This window comes from Ochlerotatus camptorhynchus, unplaced genomic scaffold, assembly GCF_037179485.1.
Source record: "Ochlerotatus camptorhynchus isolate MF236.1 unplaced genomic scaffold, CSIRO-AGI_Acam_v1.1 ptg000367l, whole genome shotgun sequence".
In the NCBI taxonomy this organism is placed as follows: Eukaryota; Metazoa; Arthropoda; class Insecta; order Diptera; family Culicidae; genus Ochlerotatus; species Ochlerotatus camptorhynchus.
Genome location: NW_027040855.1, coordinates 503,329 through 520,657, shown reverse-complemented (window position 1 = coordinate 520,657; position 17,329 = coordinate 503,329). Strand labels below are relative to the sequence as shown.

Here is a 17,329-nt window from a genome sequence, read left to right as displayed (position 1 = left end):
TACAACCAAAAGCAGTCATACAACGGTTCAATAAACTGTTGTAGGACTTGATTGTTGCTTGGGAAGCTTATTTCTGTCTTTATAAAAAATATCCTCCATAAACTGTAAAGAGTTTAGTATTCCTTCTTTATCATAACACTGTTCAAGTGCTTCTTAGGTCCCAATGCGTTGAAATGAATCGTTGGATCACTACAATGTCGTAGCCTCACCGTAGTATTTCCATAATGGCGGCACTTTACAGCATCAACCTTGGTCGGCACATCTTTATTGTCACCCACCCCCCACTCATAGCGGCAAATGGCGAAGGGACCAAGCAAGCAATTGCGCAGGCCAAGCTCTAGATCAAAGGAAACGAACACTGAAGTGCCTCAAAAGGAACCCAGTAACAACCAGCAGTAAATGGCGCGAGAAATGATATTCCGTCCCATTCGCTAACAGGGAGGAAATCGATCGATGGCATGTCTAGATCTAAAAGAGACATATTTCTCTTCTGTTGGTGGTTGCAGCTATTTGTCTGGTAAACAGTTTCAAGAATTATCTGCATTATTTAAAAACAGGCTGTGTGCGGGAGCGAGACAGAAGCAAGCGACTTGTGGGTAAAAAATGATCGAAACGTCTTTTGTTAGGCATAAGAAATTAAATACTGTTTGCAGACGGTGTGCTAGTCATATTTGCTGGTAAACAGTTTGTCATACTTTGTAACAGTTGGTGGAAAATTACCGAAACAATGAACGCTTTTCTCGTCGGACTTTAGTGGGACAGGCATGAAATCGAAAGTGCTCTGTTTTTGAGTAAAACAGAGATCGACTTAAAGGTTCCGAACTCAAATATTGAAATGTTTGTGATGAATGTTACACGTTCCCATTATGCAAATCTTTTCGTTTTTTATAACGTGCTTATGTGTAAATTCCAGCTGGCCTTATAGTTGATTAAATTCACATCAAACACTGTAATGATGCAAAGTAACGCTTTGACATGGACGGCAGTTTCCTTTCCACCAGACTCTGGCTTCATAAACCTGATGCTGATGGCAAGAGGAAGTCCGTAATATTCAATACACGGGCCGAGTACGGCGACTTCCGAGCGAGGGGGGACCCGGTGACGTGATGTAAATATCGAACGAAGATTTATGCAAATTTGGCTTTTCGCAATCCCATTAAAAGGTGCTGCTGTTGCTTTATTCCACGGGAGGGACAGAAGGGACAATTTGCTTAGCACATTTGCAGTTGCTTTGATTAAACGATTGTAGGGCGGCATCCAGTCTAATGGAAAAATATGAGGCACGTGATATTTGCACTCGACGGCATTAACTCAACTGAGTAACTAGAGATGTGTTGCTATTAAGTCATCTCATAATTACTGCTGTTGCATGGATATTAATGAATATTTCACGTTTCGTTCCCAATCGAAGGTTTCAACAAGACATCGATAGCCGATTTCTACGACAAATTGGAAAAAGACGAAAATGGCCTTCAGAGTGGGCGAGGCTTCGGCATTCCAGACGACGCAAACCATTCGGCATTAGCCAGGGCAGAAAATGGACTCACGGGAAAGACAGGTAGCTGAAAAAATCTATGTTTTGTATTCAATATTCATGTTTTTCATTTTCCTAGATCACCGCAGTTCACCAATATCGTGCTACTCGCCACAAAACCGACTGCTCCAGTGGCCTTCCCAACATCTAACACCGGTCAGCGAGAGTGGCAGTGCCAGTGCTCGCAAAGCCCAAAACCTAGGCCTGATTTGTGTCGTTTGTGGTGATACCAGCTCCGGCAAACACTACGGAATTCTAGCCTGCAATGGGTGTTCTGGATTCTTCAAACGAAGCGTTCGCAGAAAACTGATCTACAGGTAATTGTTTGAAAAATTACGATCTCCTGATTTTCCCCCTAGCTCAGTGCGGTTGTTTACATATTTATGTTTTATTATCATAAGTTATATTTAATTTACAAGCACACAAAAGCGACCCTCTCATCATTCATTCAACTGGAGGGATAGCAGAGGATAACCTCTCTTTCAATATTCGCATAAATGAATCCGTGCCGGACACCATTTGGCCAAGTGTATCCTCAACATAATTCCAATCGATCCCTCGGGAAGCAGCAAACACAATAATCCGGTCGAATCACCCTCCTACATTTATCTTTTCGCCGTGGGTTTGCTGGTTTTTCACTTTCACATCAGCTTCGGTGATTTTGCGGTGAAATGCGAAAGGGGGAAAACTAGGACGGATGGAAGTAAATGTCAGGATGGCAGATAGTTTTGTCACAACAAGAGACCGATAGGTGTGCTAGAAATGGTGGGTTTGATTCCTGGTTCGATCGAGTGAGTTTTTTCGAATGGAACTTTTTGCGACTTGCTAACATTGATAGTTTTTTTTTTAAATATACATATTCTAAATATTTTTTACAGCAATCAATGTTTTACAATTTTATATTTTTAAAACAAGTACTGGGGATCCAAGAGTTAATTAGCTAGTAATATGTTTAACGGAAATTAAAGCATTTGAACTATTTTTTTTCGTTTTGTGACCGAACTTCAGTATTTTGATTTGGGGTTACTTTGATAATGCTCGATGAATGTTGTAACGTTCTCCGTTAGTTTGTATTATATTTTTCTATTATTTCTAACATCTCTTTTGTTTAGCACTTTTTCCAATTCAACATCCCTTTTCGATTCTAAAAATCCAATCCATCGCATACTATGTTATATCATATTATATGTTATAGCTGTTTTAAAATTTGAATATAATTACAGTTTCCAATGCAATAGGCCTTTTTCAGCTCATGGTTGACCCTAATAAAAATGTTATGGTTAATTTGCTTAACGACGTGTTCTGGGTATCATCCAAACCATTTGTGGAATAGTTCACACATTTGGGTTATCGTTCGTTTATGGTAATTTTTTATTAGGGGAATCAATAGATGGCCAATAAGTTAACTTGTCCAACATAATTCAATGAATCGTGGTATGTGTCAAACATGATGATTCGAAGAATTTGAGGGGTCGAGAGCTCTTTAAAATTAATTGTCGGCTAGAGAGCAGAAGTCAGCTTAGTGCTATTTCTCTTCGGTTTTATTCTAATTAAAGGTATGTTCTTAATTAGACGGAGGTATAAATTAATTTGTTCTAAATTATATAGTGATTTAATTAACTAAAAAGTGGTGAAGTGAACTAAATTTAATTGTTTTCTTTTGTTCCTTTTAACTTGTTTTATAACAATAGTTTTTTGGCGTGTTAAAATCACAACGGCGAATACTCTGCCCTTGTGCATTATACGTTTATTTCAAAAGGTAGTAATTTATTGAATTTCATTTTATTATATTTTCCTAAAACTAAATTCCCGTTGGACAGCGAGCGTCCATCGGACGTTTTTAGGACGGGCTAGAAACCCGTAGGCAATTCCTTGGCCATTTACCTGGCTTCTGTACACTTGGTGTATTTCCGGTGCGACTGCTCTGTGGCCCGCCAGTTTCTGGCAGTCAAACGGGGCGAAAGGTTTTTCCGTCGGCCTGCCTTGCGATTCCTGACGGGGTGGTTCCATTCCGTTCCATAGTGGTTGCGTAACGGAATCAGAGTACTAGGAGCACGTTGGCTACCTCGAACGGATGATCTGGTAGAGTACCAACACCCACCGACAACCTCCCCCGCACCTTTAGTTCGGCCGTTGTTTTCGTGAGTATCCACCGTCGACGCTACATCCCTGCTACGTCGCTACACCGTTAAATCATCGCACAGCATACGTGCATCCCCCGCTTGCCGCACTGTCAGCTGACAAACCTACCGAAAACGTGCGTTTTTTATTTTGGGTATGGAAACGTCATTTTGGAAGGGTAGTGTCTTCAGAGAAGTTGTTAGATACTTTGTAAGCTTTGTTTTGAAGTAAGTAAAATTAGGATCTATCCACCTAGAAGGGCAATAGATTTTTTTTTTTATTAACGAGACTTTCAGCCTTAGGCAGTAGAAAATTCAAATTTTGTAAACATGCTCAAAAGTGGTTGGCATCTTGATCAAAGTTGTAGATAATGCAAATATTAGCAACTTTGCTGAATATGTAAATATCATATACTCAAAGTATGATGAGCTTATAATGAACCTATCAAAAGTTATTCAATATTTATCATAAAAATAGGCAATTTTCTACGCAAAATATCTGGAGAACGGGCAAATACGGGCAAGCCAAACCATCTTCATTCAAAAAGTATGCCTTTGAACTACAAAATACAAGTGGTTTCATTAGGTTCTGATAGGTTCTACGCTTGGCATGTTAGAAATACATTTGCCATACTACCAACAACATCCAACCTCTACAACACGTCATCTCTCATTCAAACAACACTGTATAGCTTTTTCGGCTTCACATTATGATCCTAGCAAGCCATGATAAAAACGTTTAGCTGGCGCATCAACACAACAATGTGCTTATCAAATCGACTATGTGTGATACATTGTAATTAAAAACGTTCAGCATCAAATAAAATACGTTTGTGCGTCTCTTTATATGGATAATATATTTTTAATGCATCAGTGAACTTGAAAAAATGCCATCTATCATCAGAATAGATTAACGTATGTTGTGTCGATTAGTCCTGAAATCATAAATTAAGAAAAAAGAACTAAAATGAAAGATACATTGAAAATTAGCAGCGTTCATCATCGGTTCCAGTATCAATGCTGTCCTCGTCGCTGTCACCAGCATCGGAATAAGCTGAATCAAGAAGAAGAGATCTGGCATCTTCTGACAGTGGCATTTGTTTTTTGTCAGGAAGTGCCCTTAACGAGGAGATGAGGGGATCAGACGATTCTAGGAGCCGATTTAACAGGTCTGTGTTTGTTGGTGTCCGTGAAAATTTTCGTGTGTGGTTCAATCGATATCGCTTAATGTCCTTATTCCGACATTCTTGGGCATCTTCCGACAATTGCAAAATTGGCACAAGAAAATGGCTTATGATCTGGGATCCATGCATAAGAACTTTGTGTTCAGTCACCGGGAGATAAAACCAGGGGTAGTTCTTGATTAATTCTCTTCAAACTTTTGAGAGTCAATTTCCAATCCCGAAGCCAGAACTTCTAGTATTATTTTGCATCTATATAGCATTGCAGGGTTCAATCCGGTGATCTCAGATGACTTCTCCCAGTTCTGGAAGAAGCGGCGTGCACTGTTTCCGTCATTCGAAGTTGCAGATCCTCCTGATCGAGGTTTGTCGACGATCAATCCTATTTCCACGCGGAACCGTTCTTGTATTTGTTTCTTCCTTTGTCGCATTGTCTCATTATCAGCTCATCTGGCTTGCCATTTTTTGATATCCAAACGATACGAGATGTGAAGGAAATATTCATAAAAACGTATCCATGCATGTAATGTGCAAAGACCAAATCGAAAATTATCCTTGTTTGTTGGGCGTTGATGTATTTTGGAGAGATCGTTCATTTAGATAGGCGTGGCACCACAAATGTAGTACCTTTGGGCAGATTTTGTAGACGTTACCGAGTTGCACACTTTTCCGTCTACCATTTTCATGAGCATATCATATTTGACAACGATATTCTTCCCGTTTATCGTCAGCTTCAATGGTTGCAAATCCGAGATCTGTTGTTCAATGTAGTCGTTTTCTTTAACCGATACCTCGATTGTTTCAGTTAGGAACTGAATATGAACTGGACGACAGTAGCGTGTTGAAGACGGTCGAGGGTTCTGAAAAAGGCACTTCTCGCCGCTTCGAGCAATAATGGGAACAATAGATGTAATGAGCATGTTGGAATCCGATTTAGCTGCATCATCGCAGTCAAATCGTTGCTTATATTCGGCGTGACCGGAACTGCCATCAAACCCCCATTTAACGGTAAGCACGACGTCAAGCAGTTCACTTTCTGAAAATTCATCAAGCTTTGAAGTATTCGCTTCGATAATTCTTGCTGCAGTATGGTCCAACAATTCTTGAAGTTTCACTTCGACAACGTCTTCGGTAACGGTGATGGCATCGCTATCTGGGTAGCAAGCTTTTTTAGCAGACAATATTTCGTGGTAGTTCGAATACAACTTAGCATTTCTCGTGTTTGCGCCATGTCTCATTTTAAGGTATTGAGATTTTGTCAAATTAGCATCCAAAATCAATGCCAACGCCTCATTATTTGAGTACGGCATGATCTTGGGCTGGCATGAGCCTTGAAGAGTTGAAAGCATCCGTTTGGCCCGAGTAGGTATCGTACACGTGGCATTCCGGACAACAGTAGCTTCGTTACTTCTCCTGCACGATCGTAATTTCATCTCAGCTGCGTAGCATAGCTCACTTGCTGCATAATTTTTGCGAAGGTCAGCTGTCTTTTGCCTTTTAACGCTATCGGTACAGTCATCAAATGACAACGGCTTTCGACCACGCTTAACACCGTTAGATGTAGACGGAAGTTCATTCATAATTGCTTCCAGTATTCGAAACGGTTGTTTAAAGTATTCAACGTTCTGCTCGAAAACATTGCTCAAGGTTCGGTTGTGCTTATCCCACAGCCTCTTAAAGTATTTGCACAGATTCTCTGCGATTTCAAATACTTTGAATGAACCTCTGGCATGAGGTCGGCATCGATGTCGAATTTGCTCAAAATATGTTGAGCCACAGAAAGACACTTAGTTTTAGGTGCTCCATTGGCTTTCCATAAGTGAAACAACTCATGTTTGTCGATACATTCTATATAAATCAAATTATCTTGTAGCATCTAATCATGTTCAAGCAGCCATCAATACAAGGCATTAAAAATAAAAATACGAACGTACCTGACGAAGTCAAACGTTTTTCGGACTCCATTTTAAATAAATCGTTTTCCATCAGCGGTCTTGTTATACTGAATTAAATTTGACAAATCTCAACCGAACTGAGCTGCAAGCTGCACTTCACAATTCACTTTCTTCTAAGCACCTCACATATATTTGATAAGCACATTGTTGTGTTGATGCGCCAGCTAAACGTTTTGACGTAGGACTACGTCTTTGATTTCTATATGGGGGTACACATTGTGAAAACCGAAAATGGAACATGTAACAAATCAAGAAAGATTTTGAACGTTAATAACTCAGCTGCCCCTGGTCCAATTTCAATAATTTTATCACCAATCGATCAGAAATATGACTACGCGTCGATAAGATGTTGATTTTCAACAAGAAACTATTGAAAAACTGGTAAATGTCCAGCATTGTCCAAAAGCGTCGAATTAACTAACAAATCCACCAATTACCTACATACATATGCTGCTTCCCCAGCACAGTCGTCAGAGAGTAGTAAGTAGACGAAACAAGTCGAAGTGGCATTCGCCTCCCATCCTCGGGCGCGTGCGAATAGGGAGGATGGAATTGCGTAATATTTTGCACACTCATCGCCATACTCAGAACCACACACTCCCAACAACCACACCACTGTGTGGTGGTGTTCGGTCGTCGAAATTAGTAGCAGCAGTAGCAGTGCTTTCGGCGTGTGGCGTTGAAAATGGTTCTCCAGTAACAACGAAAGGCTGCCTGCAAGCAGCGAGCTGCAGAGCCCACATAGGCAACCATCAAAGGAGGAAGAAGCTGCACCGCTATGCTATGGATCGGAATCAGTAGCTCTTCGTGAGTCGCTGCGGGTCGGTCATCTATGCCAAGCGTGTCACCCTCGCTCCAAACGACATACAGCTCGACAGCCTCATCCGTGTTGAACACCCAGCTCAGAATTACTCAACCATCACTACAAAACGGTCCTTTTCAGGGTCACCAAAAATTTGTTAAGGAGTATTATTTGGACATTGGTCAAGGTCATCAGTTCCAGCAAGCAGCTAGCTATCAAGGCTCAACCTGTCTATAGAAAGTGTGAAATTGTAGGCCTGAATATATTGGTGCAATTAGTTTTTCCTCGGCTTTCATTCCGCACGATTCGTTTCTTTCGTTTAATCAATCACCCTTGTATTGACGTCGAAAAGATTGTTTCAATCGGCGCTTACATATGAAATTTATTGTGAATTATAGAATTTTTTGTATGTTACCAAAATGTATGAATGGTTTGCCACTAAATGTTGAGATAATTTATTGATTATTGAATTATCACACTGTATACCATGAAAAAGCAGCCTGTTTGTGAGTTTTTGCCTGTTTTCAAGTAAGGAGTTATCATAAAAAAACAAATAGCTAGCTGGTATTTCTCGGCGACTTTACAAATAAATAATCAAACAAAATCATCATGCAGAACTAGCTAGGATTTGTTTTACTTCATATTTCACAAAATTGCTTTCGAGTGTTAAGACATCGTCTCCCGCAAAGTTTACATTTTTCCCTCTACCAACACATAGATCAGGGCTAGATAGATCTCCACAGGATCTATAGAATCCACGCAATTTCAAAAAACCAAAATGCACAGCTTTACGAAAAGAGGTCAGGTTTCGACCAATAGCAGATAGATTCTAATTCTAAACAAGCCAAACGATTGGAAATTTATCTACCAATCTGCTAAAATGAACACTTAGTTAATTTTCAATAGGTCACTATTGAAAAATACCAAATGTCCAACTGTTGCAATGGTGATCAAAATTATCACCGAATGTCTGAAAACAGAGCATTCCCTAACACAGACTTAAAAATCGAATTAGATGCGGTCCCACTGAACGGTTCTCATTCAATCACCGTAAGTGGTGGTGTCCAGTCCAGCAGCAGCAGCAGCAGCAGCGGAGTGCTTTCAACAACAACAACAACGAAAGGCTGCCTGCACGCAGCGAGCTGCAGAGCTCATATGAGCAACCATAGAGAAGGAGGAAGAAGTCCCACCGCTAGGATAGGATCGGCATCAGTAGCTCGTCGTGCTCAGCTCAGCATTACTCAACCATCACTACAAAACGGTCCTTTTCAGGACCACCATAAATTTGTTAAGAGTATTATTTGACATTTGTCAAATTCAATCTCTCGAAGTCCCTTTTTTACATATTCTGCACAAATGATACTTTCCACCCGCCCCATTCATCTTATTCGGAAGGAAATCCTGTGAGGGTGACACTTTAATACCAAAATGCACAAAAATTAAAAATTCATAAATAACAAAAAAAATAAAAATACACCTTTTAAAGTCGGGTAGATGAATCGAAAATATTCAAGTTGACAGTCCCTTGGATTCTCTTCATCAACTTTCTCTTTGAAATAAATACTACAAATATGATACGCTTACAAATAAAAAAAAAACGGAAAGAGTTAAGATAATTGAGATCAATTCAAAGAACTAAATGTTCACATTTGTTCCGTCCACTAGCGGTCCTACGTCAAGCTTCCGTTCGGGCTCCTAGGCACAGACCCTTCTACTTTTTATCATGGCTTGTTAGGATCATAATGTGAAGCCGAAAAAGCTATACAGTGTTGTTTGAATGAGAGATGACGTGTTGTAGAGGTTGGATGTTGTTGGTAGTATGGCAAATGTATTTCTAACATGCCAAGCGTAGAACCTATCAGAACCTAATGAAACCACTTGTATTTTGTAGTTCAAAGGCATACTTTTTGAATGAAGATGGTTTGGCTTGCCCGTATTTGCCCGTTCTCCAGATATTTTGCGTTGAAAATTACCTATTTTTATGATAAATATTGAATAACTTTTGATAGGTTCATTATAACAACCTAATGTCTTCTAGTAAAATGCATGTTTTAATGATATCTACAACTTTCTAGAACAAATCATACTGCTAAAATAAAATTTTGAACATTTTTTCTAACAAAAAATAATTTTTGAAGAAGTTTTTTATAAAAACGTCAGTTAACTCATCCTACATTGAGTATACGATATTGACATCTTCAGCAAAGTTGCTAGTATTTACATTATATACAACTTTGCTGAAGATGCCAACTACTTTTGAGCATGTTTACAAAATTTCTCTGAAGACACTACCCTTCCAATAAAAAACGCACGTTTTCGGTAGGTTTGAACCACTGTGCGCAGGTATGTTTCATTCATGGCCATGAACACTCAATACAACACACACACGCACACACACATTCACACACACAAGAATTAAGAAAAGAAGGACAATATACATAAAATGAATTCAACATAGACTACCTTTTTACGTTCATTTACGTTCAAGATCCCTGTGGTAAATCAGTCCACCGGGTGACTTCTGCGTTACGTTCCGTTTTGCGTTCGTTTTCGGTTGCAATCATTTTTAGTTCAGTTTCATTGCGTTTGAATTCACCTCGAAACCGTTCGGAAAACCCTGGAGAGTTGCTTTCTTGCAACAATAGCTAAGTCGGGCAACCTATTCAACACGACCAGTGGTCTCTCGTTATCGAGAGTGGCGCATAAGCCACTGTGTTTGCAGGAGTTCTGATAGAGGACGTTTTTCCACGGTTACAATGTAGAAAAAAAATGGGTATAACTCAAACAATTTAACTCTTGAAATATGAAACTTTAATGAGTATTTAATCAGAAAACATCATAAGCAATAAGAATACAACATTGAATTTGTGAAAGCTATATCGAAACTGCATTTCATAAGTCATGGTTGAGTGCTTTTTCAAACAGGTGAAAAACACGAAAATTGTTTTTAATATGTTTGTAAAATATGGAACACATACTATATAAACACTATATACGATATCAACGGAAATACCCTAAGCTACAATATGGAACCAATTTTTCAAATTTGGAAAATGCGCAACGAGTAAATTTAATCTTCATATTGTACTATCAATTTTACCCGCATTATCAAAGATACCCCGTTACTACGATACTACTTTTATTGAATGTATAAATTAGTTTTTGGTAATTCATCAATTAACAACTGTGGAAGTGCATAAAGAATACTATGTTGAAGGCAAGAGTAATGTCCATGTTGGGAAGTTATAACGATGAGAATAGGAAACTTAAGCACTTGATTAACCGAACGCGTTGCGTTAATTGGTTGGACAGTGTTTTTCAGGCCGCGTAGCACTCCGAGTTGCAATCTCGTGGCACCCATATAATTTATTTAAAAAAAAAAAAACAACAATTTATCATTACTTAATTAGGCTGCATCAAGAATTGACGGAATTTTGAGTTTACTCCAGCCATGAGAGTCAGTGCAGAACCTTCTTCAACCAATTTTCCTGCTATTGGCCAAAATTTTCAAAATTTGTCTATAGTTAATGCTTGTTGTTTGCACTGGGGGAGCTCTCTCTTCACGAGAGCCTAATATCGCTCGATAGGACGTAGCTCCGGGCAGTTAGGTGGATTCGCCTTCTTCGGTACGACATGGACTCCATTCGCTTCATACCATTCCAAAACATCCTTGACGTAGTGACAGGATGCCAAATCAGACTAGAACCGCGAGGATTTATCATGGCAAGAATGGTAACAATCGTTTCTGCTGGCATTCTTCACGGTAGATTTCCTTATTTACCGTTGTTCGACCACAGCTGCATATGGCCTGCCAAAATAAGATTTCTAAGAACACGACGTGCGGCGGAATCATTTTTGAGTCGAGCCAACTCCAGTTTTACATGTTGTGAATAATCTCACAATATCAAAGGAGTTTGTAAAATCAATATCAAGCAGGATATTTTGTTCCCATAATGAGCGCATGAGAGCAAAAACATATTTTTAGATTTTAAACAATATTTTTAATTTCAAACTTCACAAAAATATGTAAATTTCTAAGAATACTTTTACTATCTGTTGCGAACTTGGAGCCATGATATTTTTGGAGGTTGTTTTTGTTGGTATTTCTTTATATTTAACAAATTTTTCTAATAAATTGTTACCGTTTGTAACATCTGTAACATCTGTACATTAATAAGTTTGTCGAATTATGCATGTCTCCGTTTAAATTCAAATTATAATCACCGACAAACCGACAGGAATGACCATAGCAAAAACAATACAATTTCTGACCAAAGCACACACTGATCTATTATGGACGAATTATGTTTATCTAGATAAAAAAAAAATCCTATGGTTTTGACAGTTCGGATCACTGCACATTTAAATCGGCCGTTTTCGATTTTCGGGTTTAAGTCAGAATTAAGTGTCATGTCGGTTTGTCGGTGTTATAAAAGCTATAAATATAACCCTAGTTTTAGTACACCATATACAGCCAGTGGTGCCATTCTCTGTTTGAACGTCAAGCAGTTCAGTTCGGTCTTTGCTCGCTCTGTCGAGTTGCTCGATAAACATATAGTTTGTTACAAACTTTCGCAGATATACTGCACGTCGCGTCGTCAGTAGTGTCCACCGCATCGCGTGATGGGAAGACAGCGCTCCCGGAACAGACTTCGTGGCCAAGCGGAGAAGAAGAACAGTGGTGAGGGTAGCTCGGTACCTACCTCAAATAGGTACGCTACTCTTCCCACCGATGTTGGGAATACCAACCCAGTCCCGGTGAAGCGGACGAAAAAGAGGTTGAAGAATCAAGGACAGTCCAATGGTACGAGCGGACGCGACGATGTTACCGCGACGAACGCCAGCGACATCGGTGATTTCGGCGACGCCGTTGAAACCGAGAATTCTGCCGACGCGAGTGCGGCGAAAGTCAAGCTTCCTCCACTGGTAGTGAAGGTAGTGCCTCTCAAGACGCTCATTGGCGATTTCACATCGCTGCGCGTCGCAGCTGAGTACAAGATCAGCATCAGAAGGTGATGCTCGAGACGAAGGCGGAATACGAGATCGCCGTCAAATTTCTGAAGGATTCCAATGCGGAATACTTCACGCACGATATCCCCGGTGAGAAGCCCTTCAAGGTAGTCATCAGGGGTCTACCGAATGTTGATCCCAAGGCGATCGAAGAAGAACTCAAGGCCCCAATCGCTGTCTTTCGGATGACGAGGAGAGACGAAAACGTGAAGACGTACCCGGGTTGTCTTTTCCTGGTGCACTTCCAGAAGGGAACGGTGACGCTCAATGCGCTGCAAGCCATCCGATCGATCTACTCCATCATCGTACGATAGGAGCCATACCGTGGTGGCCATCGTGACGTAACTGCAACATCAAGCCACGCTGCAGCAACTGCGCTCACGAACACGCCACTTCTGACTGCCCTGCGGATGGAGCCACGTTAAAATGCGCCAACTGTGATGGTGCACATCAAGGTTCTGACAGACAGTGCTCCAAACGCGAGGACTTCAAACGCATCCGAAAACAGGCGGCAACTAACAATCAACCAGGACGCAAGAAGGACAAAGTCCCGGCATTTCGTACGGACGATTTACCGCCTCTTCGTGCTCCTCAGCAAAGGCATGTGAATTCACGGGTGCATTCCGCTCAAGCAACTTCTGGTGATTCTGCTGGCCAAAGCTCTCCATCCCCCTGGATTCTGGAGACAACCAACAGCGCAAAACAACAACCCCGATCTGTTCTCAGCAGATGAACGGATGGAAATTTTCGTCAACATGATGCAAGTGCCCGGTAAGTTCATCATCCAGTATGGTGTCTAAACCGCTAACTATCAAAACCTGGAATGCTTGCTCTGTAAGAGCAAAAGAGATTGAGCTTGTAGACTTCCTCCACAATCACAGCATCGACGTGGGTCTTCTAACCGAGACCCATCTAAAGTCCGGCGACAGCTTCTGGTTGCCTGACCACAACATTATTCGGCTTGTTCGCACCAGCTCCAGGGGGTGGTGTAGCGGTCGTCGTCAAGAAAGGAATAAAATACCACACTCTGTCCCATATCCGCACCTCTATCATCGAGGCCTTTGGTGTGGAGGTGGAGTCGTCGACTGGATACGTCCAGTTCATCGCCGTCTACTGCCCTCGACAGTGTGCCGCCAGCAGTGGACTAGCGGCTAAATACAAGAAGGACCTGTCCACCATCACCCGTACCGGTTCCCGCTTCGTAGTTGGAGGAGATCTAAATGCTCGCCAGGTCTCCATCAGCCTCACCGTTTCCCGCCTTCAAGCCAGCCACCGTAATCGACCCTACCGACAGTTAATTCCAGCAGCCACCGGCCGGTCAGGTATTTGTGACAAACCACCTTACACACCACACCTTCACACACACAGCATGTTAAATTAGGGAAATAAACGGTAAAATCGTATTTCACCAGCTTCTTTTTACTACACCTTATCTGAGATTTGATTTGCCGAGTAAAGTCGACCTTGAGACTAAGAAATAGTTCTCCATCTCCGCTAGCCATTAACAGAGGTTGTTGGATAACCCACCCTCACTGGTAGGCCGTTGCTTTGCCAAACCCGCCGAGGTGTTTGCCCTGGACCAGCTTTTGTTGACTGCAGCCCTGGTTTTGGTAGCCCCCTTGGTACCCCACCCTAACCGTAACAATATGAAACCGGGAAAAAGAATGGGGCACCCGTGAAAATTTCTTACATATAGTGTAATTGAACCATACATTAATATGTTAAAATTGTAATTGTAGAAAATGGAAAATTCTTTAAAGGGCGTTGCAAACAGCGAAATATTGAGAACCAGTGAGTGAACAGAGTCGAAAATATTCTTATCCAATTTACGTTTTATGAAGGGAAATTCATCATTTCCACATCCAAAATCACAGATGCTGTTCCGCACGCAATCAAACATATGGGCAAATTTAGCACGGGATTACCAGTAGCAAAAGAGAAAAATTACAAGCCATAAAATATCAATTTATCATAACACCATTCATCAACCGCCGTAATCTCTGCCAAACTCCTGTTGCACCGTCACTTATGCAAAGCGGAACCCTCAAATCCCACTTGTTCCTGCCAGATCAAATCGTACGCTACTTGCCCGAAGAATGTAACATTCTGTTAAAAAGCAACATATTCATCCCGGCTGCCACAGAATTCAATTCGTATTCATGCTTCCTGAATCCGATGAATAAAAACACCAACTGGTGTCCTAACCGAAGAACCCTCACCTTGCGCTCCGGCTGACTGACTGACTGCCTGACGGATGCTGACACTACCATATGATTCCGGTCACCCTACCCTGGGCCCGGAGGTAAATAGCAAAGTGCATTAACTCTGGTCTACGAACAATTGAATAGCGACATCTGATAAATTTTTGCCCTAATCTTTTACCTCTTGCCCATCACGAACTCGCCCCTCGAGGGCGGAGGGAGAGGGAAATAGTCCATTCCGGTATCGTTGATTAATTAGAATTTAATTTATTGAGTGGCACTCTAGCCGGCACCGGTCCGTGTCACCCTCGTTGCCGTCGTGATCAAAAAAGGAAGATTGAATAAAAAGATCATCTTGTCCGGGTAGAGAACCGTGCCCTCCCGTTCCGCCGCAACCACTCTCCCGTGTGTTATCGATTGTGTTTTGTTAAATTGATACCGGGGATTAAGTTGTAGGAAGGGAGAATACTTTTTCTTCACGCATTCGGGGAGAAAAATCGGTGCGAAAAATTTGTTTTACTTGCACTTTGACACGACGAGGGTTCCAAATTGCGGGCGTAAGTGGGCATAAATATTGACACAATCGAACACCGGGAGCGCAAATATTGATTGTGACTTATTAGAAGGAACAATGGGATGGAAGGGTCGTCAGCTCGACTGTTGACTAGTTTTTTTAAGCGCTAGAAATCACGGAAGGAAGACTGATTCGACATTTAGAACTTGATGGTGGTAATCTCACTTCTTGTAGACTTTCTTAGAACTTGGTATTCAACTGCTACATTGTATGCTACACCTATACCTACAGCGCTATCGGGAGGCCTCTTGTCAAATATCTAGCTGAAAACTTGCACTCATTCCATTCTTGCTATCCTCCGCTCTTCATCATGGGTACAAATTGACTTCGTGCAACCTATCTCCATGCCGTATCACATGTGCTTCTACTAGATCTACCTTCAATGTACCCACCTTACCAATGACGTCCATCGACTGGAATGACACTGCTCAAGCCCAGAGCAAGAGAAATGAAAAATAAAATAACTGTGATATCCACCCCCGGCGCAACATGGCCGCAGCTAAATAATGGCACCCATGGGGGGACTCCACTTTATCCTCGCAATCTACCAGAAACATCTCGATACATCCGTGTATCTGCGAGTTTCGCTTCGATTGTGAGTTGGACGTGCAGAAGGTCCACGAATTGATGCCTGGTGCGGTCTATACAGGCATCAATTTGCACATTCAAAACGTAACCTGCCACCGGCTGCTGGATTGCTGCTCAGGTAGGTGGGTATTTGCTACGACGAGGCCCAACAGAATCGACAATAATCCGCATAACTTTTCCACTTGGCCAAACCCAGCACAATGAGAACGGTTCATCGTTCATCGCTGGAAGCACTAGGCCTACCTACTCACACGCATCATTGTTTGTCGTCGCAGCCAATGCGGATGGAGAGAGAGGACCACAGCACAAATATCAAAATATTGAATCAAAATTTATGTATACAGGCAGGATTAGGTGGGATTACATTCTTATGATTTATGGGATTTCTTGTTCGTCGCCAGAGTGGTTGGTGCCGGCTCGGGCCGGGATTCCGATCGGTGCTGCTCTCATGGTAGATGATGATGCTACGGCTACTGTGGCTCGGTTGGAGTTTGGTTCCATGTCGGATGATGGGAGTTGCTGTGGATTTTCCGGGTGTGTGCTTGTGTGATACGGAAAAAGGCAGTGTATCAGGAAACTCGTTAGGTGGAGGAGGTGATCCGGTGCGGATTATTTGTTTGATGGGGCTCTCGTTCCGGATGGTTCTCAATATCTGCTGTCCTGGGTCGAGAACGCGACTGTCTGAAATGACAAATTCGAGTTAGTTTTTATGATAGGACATAAATCAGGGAATGTGATTCCTGTGCAGAAGTGTCCTTTTGCTCGTCGCTCTCAGTAGGATGTACAGCGCCGTTCGTATGAGTTCTGTTGGTGTTTTGTGCGACGGCGGCTGATCATGGCAGCAGGTGAGATTTCAGGAACGATTTTATGTTCAACTGCCGGTGTTATTGTGTTTTAAAATTATGGCTGCTTTGTAATGGAACTGAGCAATGCTTTGTGACGATACTTTGTTTGAATTTTTATTATTCAGCTTCTGGTCAGGGCAATTATAGTGCTCTGTAGAACACAAGTCTTCTAACGTGATTTGGATGACTATAGCTAATCTGTAACTTGATGTAAATTGTAAGCTTTATTGATTATGGTTTTACTGGAATGACTCGGGAGTACTTTTATAAAGATTATTTCAAACCTTGGGAATTTCAGTAATTTAGATAAAAACGCAAATAAGAAAGTCGGATTAGCAATACAATCTAAAGGCTGACTAAAAGTAAAAAGGCACGCACAAAAAGACCTGTAATTCGTGATTCAATAAGTTTAGAAAGTACATTAATGGTTGCTTTACAGTACTTTTATTAAAACTTCAAAGTTACAACATTAGATGGTTAAATTTCTCCAGTTCGAACGAAATCTCGAACCTTCCTCTT

The 17,329-nt window shown here is 41.4% G+C and overlaps 1 protein-coding gene across 2 annotated transcripts in view; it reads left to right on the top strand.

The window, feature by feature from the left end:
- Positions 1-17,329, top strand: part of LOC135709871 (photoreceptor-specific nuclear receptor-like) — a 119,594-nt gene that overhangs the window by 10,658 nt on the left and 91,607 nt on the right. For both annotated transcript variants that reach the window (XM_065232305.1, XM_065232304.1), the window contains exons 2-3: positions 1,412-1,558; positions 1,614-1,851. In XM_065232305.1, coding sequence (XP_065088377.1) covers positions 1,412-1,558; positions 1,614-1,851 — 385 coding nt within the window. The remainder of the gene's footprint in view (positions 1-1,411; positions 1,559-1,613; positions 1,852-17,329) is intronic.